The following is a 19,788-nucleotide window of genomic DNA, read 5'->3' as shown; positions in this document are numbered from 1 at the left end:
ATAGTCGATATAATATAATATAATATAATATTAATTTTATTTAACATAAGTCTTATACAATAAAGTCAATAATACATTTATAAATTATCTCTGGAACTGCAGCGGACAAATTCTTAGTCCCAATACATCTTTGCCGATCTCTGAAACGCCACACACGGGGCACAGCTTCCCTTTATGTTCTGGCATAAAGCTAGCGCCACACAGGGAACATTTTTCTTCAGGCTTTCCTCGATAAATAGGCTTATAGCTGATTCCACAGATATTGAACGGGTTGTGTTCGTCGTACAAAAGTTGGTGTTCGTCTGTTGGTGTCTTTTCGCAAGCTTGGAGAATCTTTCTCGCTTGTTGGGCTACTTCCGGTCTAGGACCAAGCTCTAAGAGCCGTCGGGCAAAGGATGCAGCGGTTCTATAGTTCTTCAGTTTGAAGAACATGTTTAGAGCTGTTCTGAGGGTCAAGATTTGGTGGACGGGTTGTAGTTTGCAGTGGGTGAAGTAGGCGGCCATTTCGCACGTCCGTTTCTGTTCTTCGAGCGTGTTTTTCGGCATTGCTATAAAAAAATATATATAATTGTTAAAGAAAACGGTAATTTCATGTTAATTTTATTAGGTTTTTGCTATATCGTTATAAATTTATTTATAATTTTAATAAGTAGACAGTAAATCGTGTAAACGTTACTGATTATTATTTTGTTACCGTTATTTATTTTGGATTTGGTACTCTTTACAGGTTTTAATGAAATATATTTCGTAAACGGGTCAATCAATACTAGAATGTACGTTTTTTTTTTGCTACTACACACAAATGGCCCAACATGATTCATATAGATGTGTAAAAAAAAACGGTTCTCTTACCACCGGGTGTCTTACTATATGCACATTCTAGACAAGGGCCTTCATATTTAGTGACAAAACTTTATGCGTTCTAACGTCTTGTCTACCACGAAATGGCCTAGATCATCGTGGTTTTGTTTAATGATTTGCCAACGGACACTTTTAGGCACAGCCCATCTATCAGCTTCAGCTGTGATTCTAAAAAGTTTACTATTTTTGAGTTTGTAGTTACTTTTTATCTCTACCACATCGTCCCAATAATTCGTTGTATCTCCAAATCAGAATTTTGTACTGTTGAAAGCCGATAATCATTTTCAGTTACTGCATTAATAGTTCATTCAGAACGATTATTATTGGTAGATGGGTTACGGCTCAAAGCGTCCACATGCGCCATTGATGAACTTACTCTATACTCTATTTCAAAGTCAAATAAATAATCGAGAACTCTTTTACAAACCTACGAAAAAAACTCTTTAGCCTCTAAAAAATTGTCTGACAGTATGTTTATCTACTGGTGTTCGGTGTTATGTGATGTTACGGATTTCAATTTATCGGATCCCCGTTGGATACCCTTACTAAAGATAATAAAGCCTAAGTAGTTGACATAACGTTTAAAAATTTAAGTGTAAGACCCGATTCAGCTAACAATATCAACTAACTTTTCCATTCCTTCTTTGATAGTTCTGGATGGAATAATTATATCATCCAAATAAGCCATAGCTTCCTTATGGCGTAAGCCATCTAAAATCTGATGCATCATTCCTTGGAATGTCGCTGGGGCATTTGCCAAGCCGAAGGGCATTCTGTTAAATTTATAATGACTATATAAGGGCTAGCAAATGGGGATACTGAAGGCCGTACAATATAATTTTCTAAAAGTTCATTCACCGTTTCCCTGACTACTTCCTATTCTTTCATAGACAACCTATAGAGTCTGTAAACTACCGGTTCAACATTGGGCAAATCAATATTCATCTCGCAAACAGAAGAGTGTCCTAACTCGGAAAAAGAAGAAGCGAAGCAATGTCGATATTTATTTGACAATATTAACAACTCGTCAACCGCAGTTTGTTCTAAATCACCCGATATATTTAAATCTGCAGCAATGATTGGATTCATTTGCTGATCCTTGGATACAGAAACGTGGAGAACATTGTAATTGATTCCTGGTTCGCAACAATACCTCGAGTAATTAATATACCATTTGTTAAATTTAATGACTTAGAGCTTAAATTGTTGATTACTGTTCGCCCATTACCACCATCGTCAAATTTAATCCGGGATAAAGTAAGCGGAGTTTAGATCATTACGCAAGCCCCCAACAACGTAAAGTGCCCCTTTGTATTTGTGCTCTGTATATACCCCCAAAATGCCTAAGCTAGTTATTTGGGAACGTTTACGATTAAGACTTCTTATTTTTTTCAGTTTTCATTATGTCATCAAAACTATTATATAAAATATCAAAATGTTCACCAGTTTTCTGAATTATTACATGATGCTGTTATGTAAAAGCCTGTGCTATCATGGAAGACACTTCCATAACATCATTAGGTACAATAAGCTTTCACCCTATCAATTTGTACTTCGCCATTAATTTTACCCACAGAATGAACTACGGAATTTCCAAATCCTTTTAATACAGGCAAATCATCTATAGTTATGTGAATAGTTCCTAGTATGGGTAACTGCGATTTTTTTTTTGATCATCGAGAATTAACTACCAAGGTCAACGAAGGAATCCATCTCTATACCATTAACACGCGCTTTTCTTGAAATATTTATCTAAACAAATACTGTTATTCGTAACCCTATTAATAACCTTTGCATTTTCAGTCTTTAGTGCAGTAGAAACACTTGTTAATATCGTAGTAATGTTTAGGTTTACAAACTACAATCTCGTTATTATCGTCTTCAGTTGAGTTTTTACTGTGTTACGATTACAACACAACGTTGTAATTTTCGTAGCTGAAGTTGAACAAGAAGTCGTTTTAGCTTAGGTTGTATCTTAAGCACACGTACCCTTCCTCGCGGTCTCCATCTCCAAGCCCAGGAGGTAGTCCTTGCAGATGGCCAGCAGCTGCGTGGCCTCCGCCAGCTCCTGGCGCGTCTCCAGCTGCAACAGCGGCACCAGGCGCGCCAGGCTCTTGAGTCTGGTCACTGCCTCTGAGAACTTGCCGCTAGTGGTCAGCTGGTAGCAAGCCTGTAGTTGTGCCACTAGTGAGCTTAGTTTCACCGCTGCAAAATTAAATTAATTGGTTAAAACATTTCGAAAGTGATTAACTTTAATATATAATATCTAGCGACTGGCAGCAGGCCTTCAGCTCTGCCACTAATGAGCTTGGTTTCAGTGCCGTGGAGTTAAATTAATTGTTTAAAAATTTTAAGTTACTTAACAACCTTTAGAGTATCATTAGAAAATTTAGATCTATGGAAGATGCGAGAACAGTGGCAACACTTAATTGACACACCTTTTTACGAAATGTAATTTTTAATAGAAAAATGTAGCTTAACTTCAAATAGGTCATTTTAGACTTAAAATTCAATATTACTGTACACATTTATACTTCAACGTCACTTTTGAATTGTCGTTTTACAAATTAAAATTATACTCGTTTTAATGATTTACCTGATTAAAGTTAATTTGAAGCTAGATCCGATTCGGAATGTAGATTCTGCAGAGAAGAATCTATAAGAAACTCCGCAGTTACTCTTTTAAAAAAACTGTATTTTGTATTAAGTTAGTCATATCTCGCAATAAATACAGCGCCACTAAACCCACGCATCTTTATCACTGATAAAATCTTGAAGCGAAAATATGCTTTAGCTGTAAAATTCTTCTCAATACAAACTTTAAATCTATTGTCTGGTAATTGTAGTTTATGAGATTATGTTATATTAACACCGCAACCCAGAAAAAAGACGTCTGCTTTGCGCAGTCTGAAGCTTGGTTTCACAATTTTGTCATTCGTTTTCGTGTTTATACTGCGATTATTACTATTTACGTCTAAAGGTTGGTACTCACTGACAACAGGAAGCAGTTCTTTCCCGCTAGCCTCCTTCCAATTCCGGTGTAGATGGGCAGCGAGGGGCGCTATTAGTGGCAGAGCACCAAACTGTATCCTAGCACGCGAATACATATCCAGGAATGTCTCCAAATACGGCTCGAAGTTCACTATGCCCACTTGCTCGTTTAGCAATCTGTAGAGAAAATAGTGATTTTAATTTGCTTTCCCTTTTTGAGGGGTGTACATTAAATAATCAATAGCAAAAATCACAAGCAAAGGGTCCAGTAAGATTTTCTCTTGTGTCTGGGAGTCCGGCAACACACACGATACAGAAGCACAAACGTGCAGACTACTGGCCAATACAAATGTCTGTTGTTAGCGGGATCAAACCCGCGACGTCAAAACTTTTTATTTTAATCATATAATGGATGATGATAATGTAACTCAACCCACCTGCAAGCGATCTCAAACTGCCCGGTGGCGACATAGTCATGCGCTGTCTTCAATTTGGCTCCGAGTGCCGCACTCACACCCCGAGTGGGCGCTACAAAGTACTCCGATGACTCCTCTCCATCAATATCCGCTAAAAATTTACAAAGAAATTTACTTTCGTCCCAAAGGATGTCCTCTGATATGCTATATTGTATGTATATATATATATATATATATATATATATATATAAAGTAAATGTAATGTAACAAACCTGACACTGGCGCCAATTCTTCTGGTAGCTCTAAATCTTCATCGCCCACATCCCAGCCTCCGTCATCACACGCGTCCTCCATCGGCTCACCTTCGCCTTCCTCCTGACAAATTAACATACATTTTAGATTATACGAATCCTGTAGGGTAGTGGTTTTTAAACTTTTAATGGGGTAACTCCATTGACAAAACGTCTGTGCTGTCACGGATCACTATTTGGGGATTAAATCTAGAGTACCTTCTTCATTATTTAGTGTAACCTAATGAGGCTCATCGACTGAATCACACCGAGACCGCTATTACGAATCACTTCAGGTGTTTCCAGGGATCACCAGTAGTCTGCGACTAACGGTTTTAGAACCACTACTTTAAATGAATGGTATTAGCTATTTGCAAGCTAATTTTGAACTGGAAAATATAGTCAAAAATGTATTTTGGTGTGACAAATTAAAATTCAAGCAAACTGACTAAAGTTTTGCACTTTCTTTTGTTTTTTGCACTATAAATGGCGCATTTATTAGGACTAACTGAAAATTGCTACGACTTTTTAAATTTGCACCGGAGATTTCACTATAGGATTTTTATTTGTCTTACTAGCTAGGTCAATCAGTGAAATATTGTTTGCCATCCACAACCTAAACTACCTTTTAATTCAAAGAGCACATGAAACTTTTCGTGTGTTTCAGAGAATCACCGATAGTTTTTTCCCTACTACTAATTCCATTTCAGTCAAGCACAAACAATAGTCGATAAATTTTTAGTTTCACTTAATGAGCATTATTAAAAACTAGCTGAACAGACAATGTATGTGAAGCTACCGCTAGTCAAAACCACTATTCGGAATGTAGATTCTGCACAGAAGAAATTCCACTAAAACAAGGATTGCTGACCACATCGGGAGGCAGGTCGTCATCCCCCCAGGCGCCCGCGGCCTCCAGGGGCTCGTCGGCGACGGCGGCCGCGCCCGCCACCCCCGCCCCCTCCCCCCCGGCCCGGGCACCACCCGCCACCTCGAAGAAACTCCTGAGAACGGACATTATTCCTATAGTTACTCTGATACATAATATAACATACTTATACAAAATATTAATTCGAATGATTTTTAAGCGACTTCCAAAAAAGGAGGAGGTTCTCAATTCGACTGTATTTTTTTTAATGTATGTTACTTCAGAACTTTTGACCGGGTAGACCGATTTCGACAATTTTTTTTTAATCGAATGGTGGTGTATGTCAATTGGTCCCATTTAACTTTATTTGAGATCTAACAACCACTTTTCGAGTTATATCTAATAATGCGTTTTTACTTGACGCTTTTTTCGTCGACCTACGTTGTATTATACTACATAACTTTTTACTGGATGTACCGATTTTGATAATTCTTTTTTTGTTGGAAAGTAGATATCCCTATTTAGATTAGATAATGGGATCCCAGAGAAATCGAGGGAAACTCTCGAAAATCCGCATAACTTTTTACTGGGTGTACCGATTTTGATAATTTTTAATTTAATAAAAAGATGGTGTTTATTACTTGGTCACATTTAAATTTTATCGAGATCTGATAACTACTTTTTGAGTAATCTTTAATAACGCGTAGTTACTTGACTATTTTTTCGTCGTATTACTTGTCGATGTAATTGATTTTTTTTTCGTTTGCCTGCAAACACAATTATGTTCATTATGACATATGAGTAGCCCAATATAAAATACTATAAAAAGCATACGAGGCGGTTTCAATAATACCGAATTGGGATTAGCTTTTGATATCAGTTAGTTCGTTTATTCTAATGGTGGGCAAAAAAATACTATACAAAGCATTCATACTTAGATACTGCCAGTAAAGGCCAGTTGGGTTGGGCCTTTTGCACCGGTAGAGGTGGTCTCAGGAATACTGCATTTGGATTAGCTTTTGGTATCGGTAAGTTTGCTGCCTCTAACGCTGCCTTCAATCTTTCTGCATCCTCTAATTGCTTGTGATTGATTGCGGTTAAATATGCCAGGGACAGCTAGAAAAAAATTTTTTGTAAGTGCATGCCATACTAATGTTACAAAAAAAAAACTTTTAATTTTCCCTGTCTTATAGATTATCTTTTTGTTTATTGTAGGATAACGCCAAAATTGTGGGACAAATTTATTTCATTTTGGCATAGCTTTTGATTATGAATCATTATAATTTATAAAATGACAATTCGAATAATTTCGAAGCCTGCTTAAATAGTCATTTTTGATTTTGAAAAACAAATTTCTTAACCAACGAGTACTGACTGAACCGTATTTCATCTAAAAACGAATCTAATTCAGGATAATTTAAAAATATACCAAGATAAAATATATATGATTGATCACCTGTCCAGCATTTTCCAAAAGCCTGATCCGTTCACTAACATCACCCAAGAGCAGAGCGCCTTGGAACTGCGATGACACGTCTTTTCTTATCTCAGCTATCTTCATCATCTTCCTTAGTTTATCCAAATTACCCGTGATCAAGTACAGGAATGATAGCTTGTCGAAATTCTTGGTACGTTGGTAGCACATTTCCACAATCTAGTTAAAAGATTAAGAGTTAGAAGTTGATAAATTCTTAGTATCGTAATTGCATATAAAATATTAATTTTATAATATTAACAATGCTTTATTTAGATATACATTTTTAACATGTGATATTAAATACAATATTTACTAAAAGCAAAGGTTAAATTACATATTATTATTTTTTTATTCAAACTGAACATCCCGCATGGATTATTTATTAGTATCTTTTTTTATTTAAAATTAACATCCACGGGCTCTAAAATGCCCATGCCGTTTGTTGAACATCATGCACACAGACATATACACATAATTACACATATACATTTATATAATTATTTACCTATTTCTACATATATATTGGTTGGATTATTACTAGTATCTGTGTTAAGGATAATCAGTCATATAATCTTATTTGTAATTTGTAATATGCTTGTTTGTTAACCCAGTTGTATAAAAAATGTCCTAATCAAAGAAAAGGGGTATCACCAACATACCTGATGGTTTCCAGTCATTAAAGCAGCTTGAGCCAGCTTGTCCCATGATTCTGGCTCATCCAAGCTTTTGGCAGCTTCAAGGGCTACTTCTATATTACCGCACTGTAGGGCGAGGGATAGGCGAGTTTGTGGGTCCTTGACGAAATGGAGTGCCACTTCAGGATATCCTGCAGATATTTTGGTATAATATTAATGTGGCTTAGACTGTTAGATGACTTATAATTTAATAATATCCGTAAAAAGTATTTATTAAGTAAGTAATTATTCGGACATCTGTTAATCTCTATGTGTCTGTATGTATGAAGTTTGCGATAATGTGGAATGTAAACCAAAATAATATCCTTCATAAATTTTTACATACACTTTTTTTTGCTAAAGCAAAAGCCATTCATATTTTTAAAAAAATACAAAAAATAAAAAGAGACAATTTCAAACCACATTCCAAAAAATACCAACAAAACAAACCTTTCTCTTGTAAGTAGGCGATGATGCTCTGCCCCACCAGCTTCGCGGTCCTCACCATGTGCAGGACTTGGTCGTACTGACGCGTCACAAGCGCTAACTTGAACCTAATAAAAGAATGTAACCAATTAGCGGGCGTCCATATTACGTGCGGTGTTTTTTAAAATTTTCTGTCTCTCCCTCCCCCCCTGGTGAGATGTCGTGAGATGTCGTGAGATTTTATTCAACCCCCTCCCCCAAACCCCAATCTCACGTGAGATTTTTCAAAATGTGGGTTTCTTACGTAAACGCGTTGGATTGTTATTGTATCATCGTTCATCGAGTTGCGCGTTCGGCTGACAATTTATTAAAATTACATTTGAATGAACTTTGGACAGCCCTAATTAGTACGAATTCAGTAAACTTTGCAGTCCTAATAATAATACGAATGTCATTTTAGGATGACGTTAATAAACACGACTCAAGTTCATTTTAGACATTCCATACCATACATACAACGCGAGTGTATTTTGGACAGCCCTAATACATCCACAAGATATGTCTCATTATATGCCCCATACCTATACTTCGTAACAACCTCGAGGTAACCTGGTACGGTGGACAAATACGACTCGAATGCCTTTTAAACAGTCCTTAAAACCAAATGTGCCAAATGCTTATAAATATATTTCTTTAACTGAGGTTCAAAATATAGACCAACCCGACTGGGGTAGTACCTCGACCTTACTCGTTGTATTACTGTTGGTGAGTAAGGTAACCAGAGCTCCTGGGGGGAATTGGGGGTAGGGTCGGCAATGCGCTTGTGATGCTTCTGGTGTTGCAGGCGTCTATAAGCTACGGAAATCGCTTGCCGTCAGGTGAGCCGTACGCTTGTCTACCGTTCCGTTTTAAGAACGCTGTGCGCACCTGTACTCCGTGGGGTCGACGGCCAGCACCTTGGGGCGCGCCTCGCGGTCCAGACACACGACGCGCGCGCCCGCGTCGCCCGCCAGCACCTTCACCACGTACACGGGCACGTCCAGCGTGCGGATTATGTTCCGTATTGAGAACAACGCTGTGCGCACCTGTACTCCGTGGGGTCGACGGCCAGCACCTTGGGGCGCGCCTCGCGGTCCAGACACACGACGCGCGCGCCCGCGTCGCCCGCCAGCACCTTCACCACGTACACGGGCACGTCCAGCGTGCGGATTATGTTCCGTATTGAGAACAACGCTGTGCGCACCTGTACTCCGTGGGGTCGACGGCCAGCACCTTGGGGCGCGCCTCGCGGTCCAGACACACGACGCGCGCGCCCGCGTCGCCCGCCAGCACCTTCACCACGTACACGGGCACGTCCAGCGTGCGGATTATGTTCCGTATTGAGAACAACGCTGTGCGCACCTGTACTCCGTGGGGTCGACGGCCAGCACCTTGGGGCGCGCCTCGCGGTCCAGACACACGACGCGCGCGCCCGCGTCGCCCGCCAGCACCTTCACCACGTACACGGGCACGTCCAGCGTGCGGATTATGTTCCGTATTGAGAACAACGCTGTGCGCACCTGTACTCCGTGGGGTCGACGGCCAGCACCTTGGGGCGCGCCTCGCGGTCCAGACACACGACGCGCGCGCCCGCGTCGCCCGCCAGCACCTTCACCACGTACACGGGCACGTCCAGCGTGCGGGTTATGTTCCGTATTGAGAACAACGCTGTGCGCACCTGTACTCCGTGGGGTCGACGGCCAGCACCTTGGGGCGCGCCTCGCGGTCCAGACACACGACGCGCGCGCCCGCGTCGCCCGCCAGCACCTTCACCACGTACACGGGCACGTCCAGCGTGCGGATTATGTTCCGTATTGAGAACAACGCTGTGCGCACCTGTACTCCGTGGGGTCGACGGCCAGCACCTTGGGGCGCGCCTCGCGGTCCAGACACACGACGCGCGCGCCCGCGTCGCCCGCCAGCACCTTCACCACGTACACGGGCACGTCCAGCGTGCGGATTATGTTCCGTATTGAGAACAACGCTGTGCGCACCTGTACTCCGTGGGGTCGACGGCCAGCACCTTGGGGCGCGCCTCGCGGTCCAGACACACGACGCGCGCGCCCGCGTCGCCCGCCAGCACCTTCACCACGTACACGGGCACGTCCAGCGTGCGGGTTATGTTCCGTATTGAGAACAACGCTGTGCGCACCTGTACTCCGTGGGGTCGACGGCCAGCACCTTGGGGCGCGCCTCGCGGTCCAGACACACGACGCGCGCGCCCGCGTCGCCCGCCAGCACCTTCACCACGTACACGGGCACGTCCAGCGTGCGGGTTATGTTCCGTATTGAGAACAACGCTGTGCGCACCTGTACTCCGTGGGGTCGACGGCCAGCACCTTGGGGCGCGCCTCGCGGTCCAGACACACGACGCGCGCGCCCGCGTCGCCCGCCAGCACCTTCACCACGTACACGGGCACGTCCAGCGTGCGGATTATGTTCCGTATTGAGAACAACGCTGTGCGCACCTGTACTCCGTGGGGTCGACGGCCAGCACCTTGGGGCGCGCCTCGCGGTCCAGACACACGACGCGCGCGCCCGCGTCGCCCGCCAGCACCTTCACCACGTACACGGGCACGTCCAGCGTGCGGATTATGTTCCGTATTGAGAACAACGCTGTGCGCACCTGTACTCCGTGGGGTCGACGGCCAGCACCTTGGGGCGCGCCTCGCGGTCCAGACACACGACGCGCGCGCCCGCGTCGCCCGCCAGCACCTTCACCACGTACACGGGCACGTCCAGCGTGCGGATTATGTTCCGTATTGAGAACAACGCTGTGCGCACCTGTACTCCGTGGGGTCGACGGCCAGCACCTTGGGGCGCGCCTCGCGGTCCAGACACACGACGCGCGCGCCCGCGTCGCCCGCCAGCACCTTCACCACGTACACGGGCACGTCCAGCGTGCGGATTATGTTCCGTATTGAGAACAACGCTGTGCGCACCTGTACTCCGTGGGGTCGACGGCCAGCACCTTGGGGCGCGCCTCGCGGTCCAGACACACGACGCGCGCGCCCGCGTCGCCCGCCAGCACCTTCACCACGTACACGGGCACGTCCAGCGTGCGGATTATGCCGTAGTCGCTGCCGACAAAATGTTTACAGTTGGCTTCTCTTTAATTACTATTTTCATAATTAAAACAACTATATTATCTTAAATGAAATAGACAATATAAACTCTCGAAACGACTTACACAAGTAAAACAGTAATAGTGTTGAACTGGTTTGTGGTAATCTTTCGTAAATTTAATAATTGTACTTCAGACAGTGCCATCTGTAAGTCTTTTGAGCTAACCTCACTGTAATGCCTCTCTCCAATATGTCTTGTCAATTACTAAAAGATGTGTAAAACTAAAAACTAACCTAACCACCCACAATACTACTAAACTACACTACTGAAACAGTTAAAACGGCGTGTAACGGTAAGTTAAGAAAGTATCACGACACTAACCCATCTCTGCAGCAGTACTTGATATGGTTGGCTGTAGTGTAAATAAACACCGGTTGTGGTGTCGAGTCATCGAAGGCCCCCGACTTCACCCGGGCCCCCTCGGTGATAGAACACAGTTGTTCTAGCTTCTTAGTACATATGGTCACAGTGTGCTTGCCGAGTAGCGCCACAAGAGACATGTCCGAGTTCCAAATTGCGTAACGGCATTTTGATATCTTTACCTGTTGAAGAATAAGAAAATATTTACATTTCCGTCTGTTGTTGTAAACAGTGGGTGGTTATTAAAAATATAGACAAGCACAAAAGAAATATAAAACAATAACATCAGTGCATGTTCATGATTTTACTACTTTACTTCCAGTGAACATTCTTGTAATGGTTCCGAACAAAAAGAGGTGACAGCGACAATCACTAGTCACAACATTAGTCACTAGTCACCACACTAGTCACTACTCTCCCACACTAGTCAAAGTAGATTCGCCTTTATTACATTACATTTATGGGAGTTAAAGTATTTATCGGAGAGTATTTACGAGGCTCAAGCGGCCGAGAGCGAAGCCGGAAGAAAGATAGAGGGCGCTAAAGATGGCGTTCGGAAATTAATATATTTTTAACTAAATAGAGACACCCAATAACAATATCTATAAGAAGTACACTCACGCTGGCCACTCCACGGGTAATGGAGGGTAAACTAAATCCTCACCATATATCACCCAAACCTGATGGGGGTACGGGGTTAAAAAATTACTAAAAACATCACATGACTAATGGACAACCTCTTATTTATTTTGAGGGAACACTTACGCTAGCTACCGTGCCTTTCTGTTGTACGTCTAACAGTTGTATGGAGTCAGACTCTCGTAGTAAGAGGACTCCGGTACCATGTGTGGGTCTCCTCGGCTTGTCTCGGAAAATTCGTTAAGCTGTCGGTCCCAGTTGTTATCATACAAACCTGATATCTATCGATACTTTTAGTAGGGAATATATACACCAACCCGGTGGACGAACCCAAGTGGAGCAACATGGTGGAGAAAGAGGCTTATGTTACAAACTGAATCGTAGTCACACTTCTGTAAGCTTTCTGGAACACTCACACTGGCTACGGTGCGCTTCTGTTGAACGTCTAACAGTTGTACGGAGTCAGGTTCTTTTAGCAAGAGGACTCCAGTACCAGCGTAGAGGATTTCTTCGCACGTAGGCGTCGCGATACGCTTCGACACTTCGTTCTTCAGGTTCTTGATAACCAGCTGTAAGTAAAAATTACTTGACAGTTTTGATATATTAATAAAACTACTTAAATTTAAAAAAAAAAAAACATTTTTCAACAGTAATGAGGGAAGATTCTTTTGAATAAAACCAGTGTATTTAGTAGATTTGTTGTATATAAAACAACATAGACGTAAGAATTTCTAAATTGCATCTTCCTTTATAATCTTAGGTCACCAAAAACCTTTACTCTCCATTTAAAAAAAAAATAGACATTTGTGTAAGTCTTCCAGAAAGCCCAATCATTAGCACCAAATCAATATCAAGTGGGAAGAAATTTGTCATTAAATTTAAAAAAATCGTTTATTTATTTCCATACAAGGTAGTATTAATAGTATTATATAGAGCCTCCTTTTAAGCACATTAGGCCTGTATTAGCAGACATCGCTCTTCAAATGATAAGTAGTTACAGTACAGAAAGAAATATAAAAATAGATTACATTCCATTCATACCTGATTATTCTTCTCCAAAGCAGCAAAACGGTTCCTCGCTACCCACACTGCAGAGGTGGCGTGTCCACGTAGAGGTTCTGGCGGGGAACCGGACTCTGCCTCTCTTGGTGCCGCATATAATTCATATGAACTACTGTCTCCGGACCTCCAGGTCACTAGTACACACCACTCCGCATGGTTGAATGACATACTGAAACAATATGATTGATTGATTGATTGAGCCTGTACCTGGAAGACATCGCTCTTTTAGCGTTAATTTTTTTTTTATGGTGTTTAATAAAGAGTATTGCTATCACACGGCTGAGCAATGGTATCTTTCTCCATGTAGGAGAATGGTCAGAACTTAATCCAACACACTGCTCCACTGAGGTTTGGCAGATATATTCCCCACTATCATAAATTGATTATTAACTACTGACATATTTATAATGTACTTTGTAGATTAAATAGTGTAGCATATATTTTTACCCAGCAAGCAATTTTTTAACACGTAGCAATAGGCTACTGTGATGTGGATTACCTACTTACAAAGTAACTTAATATAAATCGGTTTAAGGTTACTATTATTAAAAATGGACTATACAATTTGTATTTCATTAAAATCATGATAATAACCACTATTCACCGATTTAAACTTTATTATATCAACAATATAAAACTGTTCACGAATAACTCAAGCAAATATATATTTATGTGTTAATCGCTTACCTGTACGGAAGATTGCGGCCACTGCTTTTAATTTGCATCACCGGGGAATCTCTATTTGTAGACATGTCCAACTTGCGCAATTGTCTAAAAAATTTATAAAAACTATTATAAACTTCATTAAAAATTAAAAAAAAATAGTAACTATGACAGACAACACACGAAGACATACACAGAAATAATATAAAGAAATTGTCACATTGTATTGCTCAATCATCTTGATTGTACATAGAATTTTTTTTTTTAATTATGTTGTCACATAAAATCTCACTCATTGTGACTGATTATAGGTCATAAAATGTCATGCTAAGGCTCATAATTATGAAGCAGTAACGAAAAATACCAATCAACTGGATAAGTATTAAAACTTATTTAATGAAAAATAATTCCCAGCTTACGATACAATATGATACGATTCTGCACCAAAGATGAGCATAAGCCTGTTTTTTAATTTAGGAGAAAAATAGGAGCTAATTGCTTATATGCTGCTCTACTCCGGTTACGCCCATCCAGCTTATTGCAGTTAAAATTTTATATATTATATATTTTTGTCAGTAAAGTTTTATCTACATTTTAGTCTTCCTTTTAAAACCTATGCTAATATTATAAAGCTGAAGAGTTTTTTATTTTGAATGCCCTAATCTCAGGAACTATTGTTTGGAAATTAAAAATTCTTTTTGTTGTTGGATAGCCCATTTGTATGTTTTTCGGCAAATTAACGAGCCCGAAACCATGGGGCACAACTAGTAAAAATATATTTATAATACTAAAATACATATCCTTTCCTAATCCTTTGCCCTAAGGTTGCCTGGAAGAGATCGCTTTTCAGCGATAAGGCCGCCCTTTGTACCTAATGAATATATTGTCAATATTTTCTTTCTTTCTTTGATATGTATTATTTCTGTTTTTGGTGTACAATAAAGTGTATTATTATTATTATTATTATACATACCTGTCTTTAATATAGAACAACATGTTATTGTGCAGTGCAAATGCAGGTCTTTCTCTTTGCAACTTGAAGAGAATCATACCAGCATCGTGACCAGCGGCAAATAAGTTCAAAGTTGGATGAGCAGATAACACCCAGTAACTGAAACATAGTGTTTAAAACCTATTTATTGTGATATTAGTTGCTATACATGATAATATATTTTTTTGATATAAAATATCATAAATATACTAAAGATCTTGATGTTGATGATGATGATTTTTGTTTACCACTAGTAATAACAGAGTAATTAAATTTCTAATAATCTTTCAAAAAAACTTTTTAAGTTAAACGGTTTTATGTTAAACATACATTGCAATGTTTAAGATAAATGTACTAAAAACCAAAAAATAATAAAATAGATACAGTCGTGGGAATTATAAACATATGCATAGACTAGACTAAAATAAAACCGTGGGGCACGTCAATTGTCTACAATCGTTGATTAAAATGTTTGTTTTGTAATGTTACACTATAATTAGGCAGTTGTTCAACCGACAACGATGGACGTGTGATAAGTAGGGCTAGAATGTGGAAACATTACGATTATAAGCGAGTTTTAGGGTTTCATAGTGGTGAGCGAGTAGTACTTTTATCATATGTTTTGTCGATTAAAGACAAACTACGAGCAGTGAAACGATTCCTCGCCAGCCAGCAGTGTGAATGTCCAACGATAAACTAGTTGAAGCATCTCTTTTATTTACATGGAGTGTATAACTATTGGAATTTCCATGAGCAAGAAAATAGTAAGTAATTTCCTCACCGTCTGCGGGCCAACTGCCTATTTTAACGATGAATTAAACGATTCTTCTATCGCACATTAAGTCGATAATTTGTAGACAATTGACGTGCCCCACGGTTTTATTTTAGTCTAGTCTATGCATATGTTTATAATTCCCACGACTGTATCTATTTTATTATTTTTTGGTTTTTAGTACATTTATCTTAAACATTGCAATGTATGTTTAACATAAAACCGTTTAACTTAAAAAGTTTTTTTACCTATTTTTATTTTCTAGTTTTTAGTTTTTATTTCGCATTCTGTTTAATTCATTTAGTGCTTCATTATTGCAAGGTCCATCTTAAATATTGAGGTTGTATAGTGCACTGTATTCTTTTTGTCAAGCCCTTTTATTTGATACCCATATTGGTGGGATTGATAAAAAATTGTTATCAGACATTTGGTAGCGGCGGCCAGCTTAGATTTCAATTTTGCATAGTAAATTGTATTCTACTTGTTGAGACCTTTCATTTGATACCCATGTTGATGGGATTGATAAAACCTAAGTTATCCGCCATTTTGTAGAGGCCGCCATCTTGAATTTTAATTATATATAGTACATTGATTATACTGGTTGAGCACTTTCATTTGATACCCATATTGATGGGATCGATAAAACCTACGTTATCCGCCATTTTGAAGCGGCCGCCATCTTGTATTTCAATTTTTTATAGTATATTGTATTCTGCTTGTTGAGCCCTTTCATTTGATACCCATAGTGATGGGATTGATAAAACCTACGTTATCCGCCATTTTGTAGCGGCCGCCATCTTGGATTTCAATTTTTTATAGTATATTGTATTCTGCTTGTTGAGCCCTTTCATTTGATACCCATATTGATGGGATTAATAAAACATAAATTATCCGCCATTTTGTAGCGGCGGCCATCTTGAATTTATAATGATAATGAATAAACATAATTGTATTGTCACCAAAATCCAAAGTGTATACAAAATTTCAGATTAATCGGTTGACAGGAAGAGGGTGAAATTTGAATTACTAAATTTGACCCAAGAATAAATAATAAATAAAAAATAAAACAAACGGGGTGAGCTAAATAAAACCGTTTAAAAAGTATGTCTATCCAGAAAAAGATAGATTTAAAATAATCAAATAAATTATTAAACTGCATTTCTGCATAGTAGTAATCAAAATAAAAGTTTACTCTGTCATGTTAGTAGAATCGGTCACATGCGAGAAAGATAGATATATTTTTCTTGATGCACATTAATAAAGATGTAACTGCATAACTTCAGAAAAATTGCACCAAATTTAATAAAAAAAAATCTATTGTATTTGTAATAAAATTAGAAAAAAGAAAATATTTATGAAAAACAAATGGCAATGGCAATTTAGTTACGTTTGCTTAGCTGGTATTGTATAATTTCAAACTTTACTAACCGTTCGTGTTCTCTGCGGAACGTATGCAAGCAAGTACGTTTAGTCATATCCCAGACTCTGATAGACTTATCCTCACTGTTAGATAGTATGAGATCGTGTCTTGCGTGGAACAATGCACATGACACGTTGTTGTAGTGACCGCGGCATGTGTCTACTTCCCAAGCCTTTTAAAAACAGTTATACATGTCATAATATCATCAAATTGCAAAATAATTATGTGACCTACATTTAATTGTATTAATGAAGGTAGATTTTTTGTAAACATTTGGAAAATACAAAACATAGCTGTAGACATATTGTTGGAAATAGAACAAAAATGCCTGTTACTGAATATAATTTTTCAGATTTTGTATTATTCAGATTTTGGTATTATATTGGTGGTATTAAAACTTTAAGCTTGTAGTCATGGAAATGTTTAATGTTGATCATTTTCTCGTTTATATACATTATCCTTTATAGATAAGACTTTTACATTATATCCTATATTATTTACATACTCTTAAAGTTTTATATTGCATATTTATTAAATTTACCTTAGCATCATTCATTCTCCATAATTTAACTTGACGATCATCAGCTGCAGACACAATAAGTGGTAACGAAGGATGGAAAGAAGCCCAGTTCACACCGCGGTCGTGACCTTCCAATACATGCTTTACAACCGCATCGGCCTGCAATCAAAACGTAAAACTTTTGCATTTATCAGCTATTTAAGAAACCGACAACAATAACTACAATGAAAACAACTCTAGTAGGTTAATATTACAAGTGCATAAATTACAACACAACACAACACAAATCTACGGCAATCACGCTCATCATAAAATAAATAAATATCTTTAACATACACACTTGATCCTCTGTTCCTAAGATAAGCTGTAATGCTTGTTATAGGTAACAGCCAACCTATCTAGCAATCTATTGTTATTTACAAACTGCTTGTTTTTACATGTTAAGAATAAACTAGAAGCATAAATAAATAAAAACGCATGCCTTATTACCATTACCTGTCCGAACAAGTCAGTGGCCTGGGGGTTTCTCAAGTGCTCGGCTAACCCAGACGGTCCAGGAGCCACACTTTTCTTTCTTAGCCCAGAGAAATCCCATACCCTCACAGATTGATCTAAGGATGCAGAGACGAGTAGGTCCTCCGTGGGGTGGAATTGAGCACACATCACATAATGATTATGTCCTGTTAGCACACTAATGCATTGTCTTGATTGCCAGTTCCAAATTCTTATTGTCTGTTAAAAGAAACAATTTTTTTTTAAATGAATGTATTATACAAATAAAAAATAAAATAAAAAAATATCTATAATATAAAAATGTGTCGCTGAATGTGTTGCTAAGCGCAAAACTCGAGAACGGTTGGACCGATTTCGCTAATTCTTTTTTTAAAATATTCCTTGAAGTACGAGGATGGTTCGATGGATGGTTCGATGGTTCGATGGTGAGGATGGTACGAGGAGAGAAAAATTCAAAAAAAAAAAATTTAAATTTCCTGAAAAAGTCTAAAAACAACACTTTTCTATACTCCCATACAAAAGATTTGTGATAATACTTAAAAGTCAATTTGAACTTTAATACCATACGATAAAGTTTGTGTTAGGCGATACGAAGTTCGCCGGGTCAGCTAGTTACAAATAAAATCATATTAAATTTTTACTTTAGCATCAGCATTTAAAAAACTTTTTTTATTTCTATATTTTTATATATACATATATATCACAATACAGTGTAATTATTCAATTATTTCTTATAACAATAACTATAACTTATATAATTATAGTTAATATAATTTATAAAATAACTATAATTTGTCAAATACCTGATCATCGGATGCACTTAAGATCCAGGGGTATTCATGGTGAAAGAATGTGGTCCGGATATAGTCCAAATGTCCTAACAATGTAAACAGACATCTCCTTTGCTTGTAATTCCATACCTAAATAAGAATTGAGACTAATTAATATTGCCAGTATTTAAGTTTTCAGTACCTGTCATTAACTTCCATTATCTAATTAACTATCTTATATAGCGAATATCATATTTTAAAACTACTTAATAATGTTGCAACATGAAAACAAGTTTTCTATTTAGAAAAGTTCATCTTGTTTTAAATCTTAAGTTTACCTTTATCTTATAGTCATCTCCGCCGGAAACAAAAAGAGGCTGTTGTATGTGGAAACATATACCACGTACTGGACCATCATGCTCATCAAATTTCTCCAATAACGTACACATACGATAATCCCACAGCTGTATCACCCCATTGTGAAGACTTGCCAGAACCCATGGCCGCTTCGCGTGAAATGATATACCCTTCACTCTCGCCGACTTAGTTTCAAATTTCGTCAGCATCGCTTACAATTTTACACTTATATCTTTAGTAATACTCCTATATTTCTAATACAAACGAAACTTTACGCGAAGAGCCAAAGAACATCGACATTTCAAACGTCAAACCGGCTGACGTGACACGTCTGAGCTTGGAGCTAGTGATGTTGTCGAGCACAGATTGAACAAATATATTTTCTAAATCCGGAAGTTTGTATCTTTGTAGTTTTGTACTAGAGGATATTATTGAAAATTAACAAATTATCCAACAAGCATAATGCTACAACTTTCATGTTAATCTGTATAATTCTGGTTAAAACTGTGGTAAATTTTTACACGTACCGTCAAAGTCATTAGCATCAAGTTGT

The 19,788-nt window shown here is 38.9% G+C and overlaps 1 protein-coding gene across 1 annotated transcript; it reads right to left on the bottom strand.

Annotated features, from left to right (window-relative positions):
* Window positions 1-15: 15 nt before the first annotated feature.
* Window positions 16-19,520, bottom strand: LOC123665283 (coatomer subunit alpha). The gene is made up of 21 exons (XM_045599605.1): window positions 19,217-19,520; window positions 18,912-19,028; window positions 18,091-18,327; window positions 17,617-17,754; window positions 17,084-17,247; window positions 14,866-15,003; window positions 13,917-14,000; window positions 13,209-13,398; window positions 12,584-12,736; window positions 11,490-11,710; window positions 10,985-11,122; window positions 8,028-8,131; window positions 7,563-7,729; window positions 6,883-7,080; window positions 6,361-6,542; window positions 5,433-5,562; window positions 4,541-4,643; window positions 4,290-4,419; window positions 3,854-4,029; window positions 2,851-3,066; window positions 16-548 (listed from the first exon to the last, which is right to left on the bottom strand). Exons 1-21 carry the CDS (start codon window positions 19,442-19,444, stop codon window positions 85-87), a joined length of 3,678 nt encoding a protein of 1,225 aa, XP_045455561.1. The 5' UTR covers window positions 19,445-19,520; the 3' UTR covers window positions 16-84.
* Between the last annotated feature and the right edge of the window lie 268 nt (window positions 19,521-19,788).

This window comes from Melitaea cinxia, chromosome 23 (genome assembly GCF_905220565.1).
Source record: "Melitaea cinxia chromosome 23, ilMelCinx1.1, whole genome shotgun sequence".
NCBI classification, from domain to species: domain Eukaryota; kingdom Metazoa; phylum Arthropoda; class Insecta; order Lepidoptera; family Nymphalidae; genus Melitaea; species Melitaea cinxia.
Note: the sequence above shows the minus strand (reverse complement) of the source record. Positions and strands in the feature narration are given on the sequence as shown.

What these genes read in the sequence shown, in the direction of transcription:
- LOC123665283 (XM_045599605.1), bottom strand. Translation starts at nt 19,444, where the DNA reads ATGCTGACGAAATTTGAAACTAAGTCGGCGAGAGTGAAGGGTATATCA. An exon ending in AAGTACTGCTGCAGAGATGG is followed by an intron (nt 11,123 to 11,489) that starts GTTAGTGTCGTG and finishes TTTTGTCGGCAG; the next exon opens with CGACTACGGCATAATCCGCA. An exon ending in AGAATTGGCGCCAGTGTCAG is followed by an intron (nt 4,420 to 4,540) that starts GTTTGTTACATT and finishes GTAAATTTTTAG; the next exon opens with CGGATATTGATGGAGAGGAG.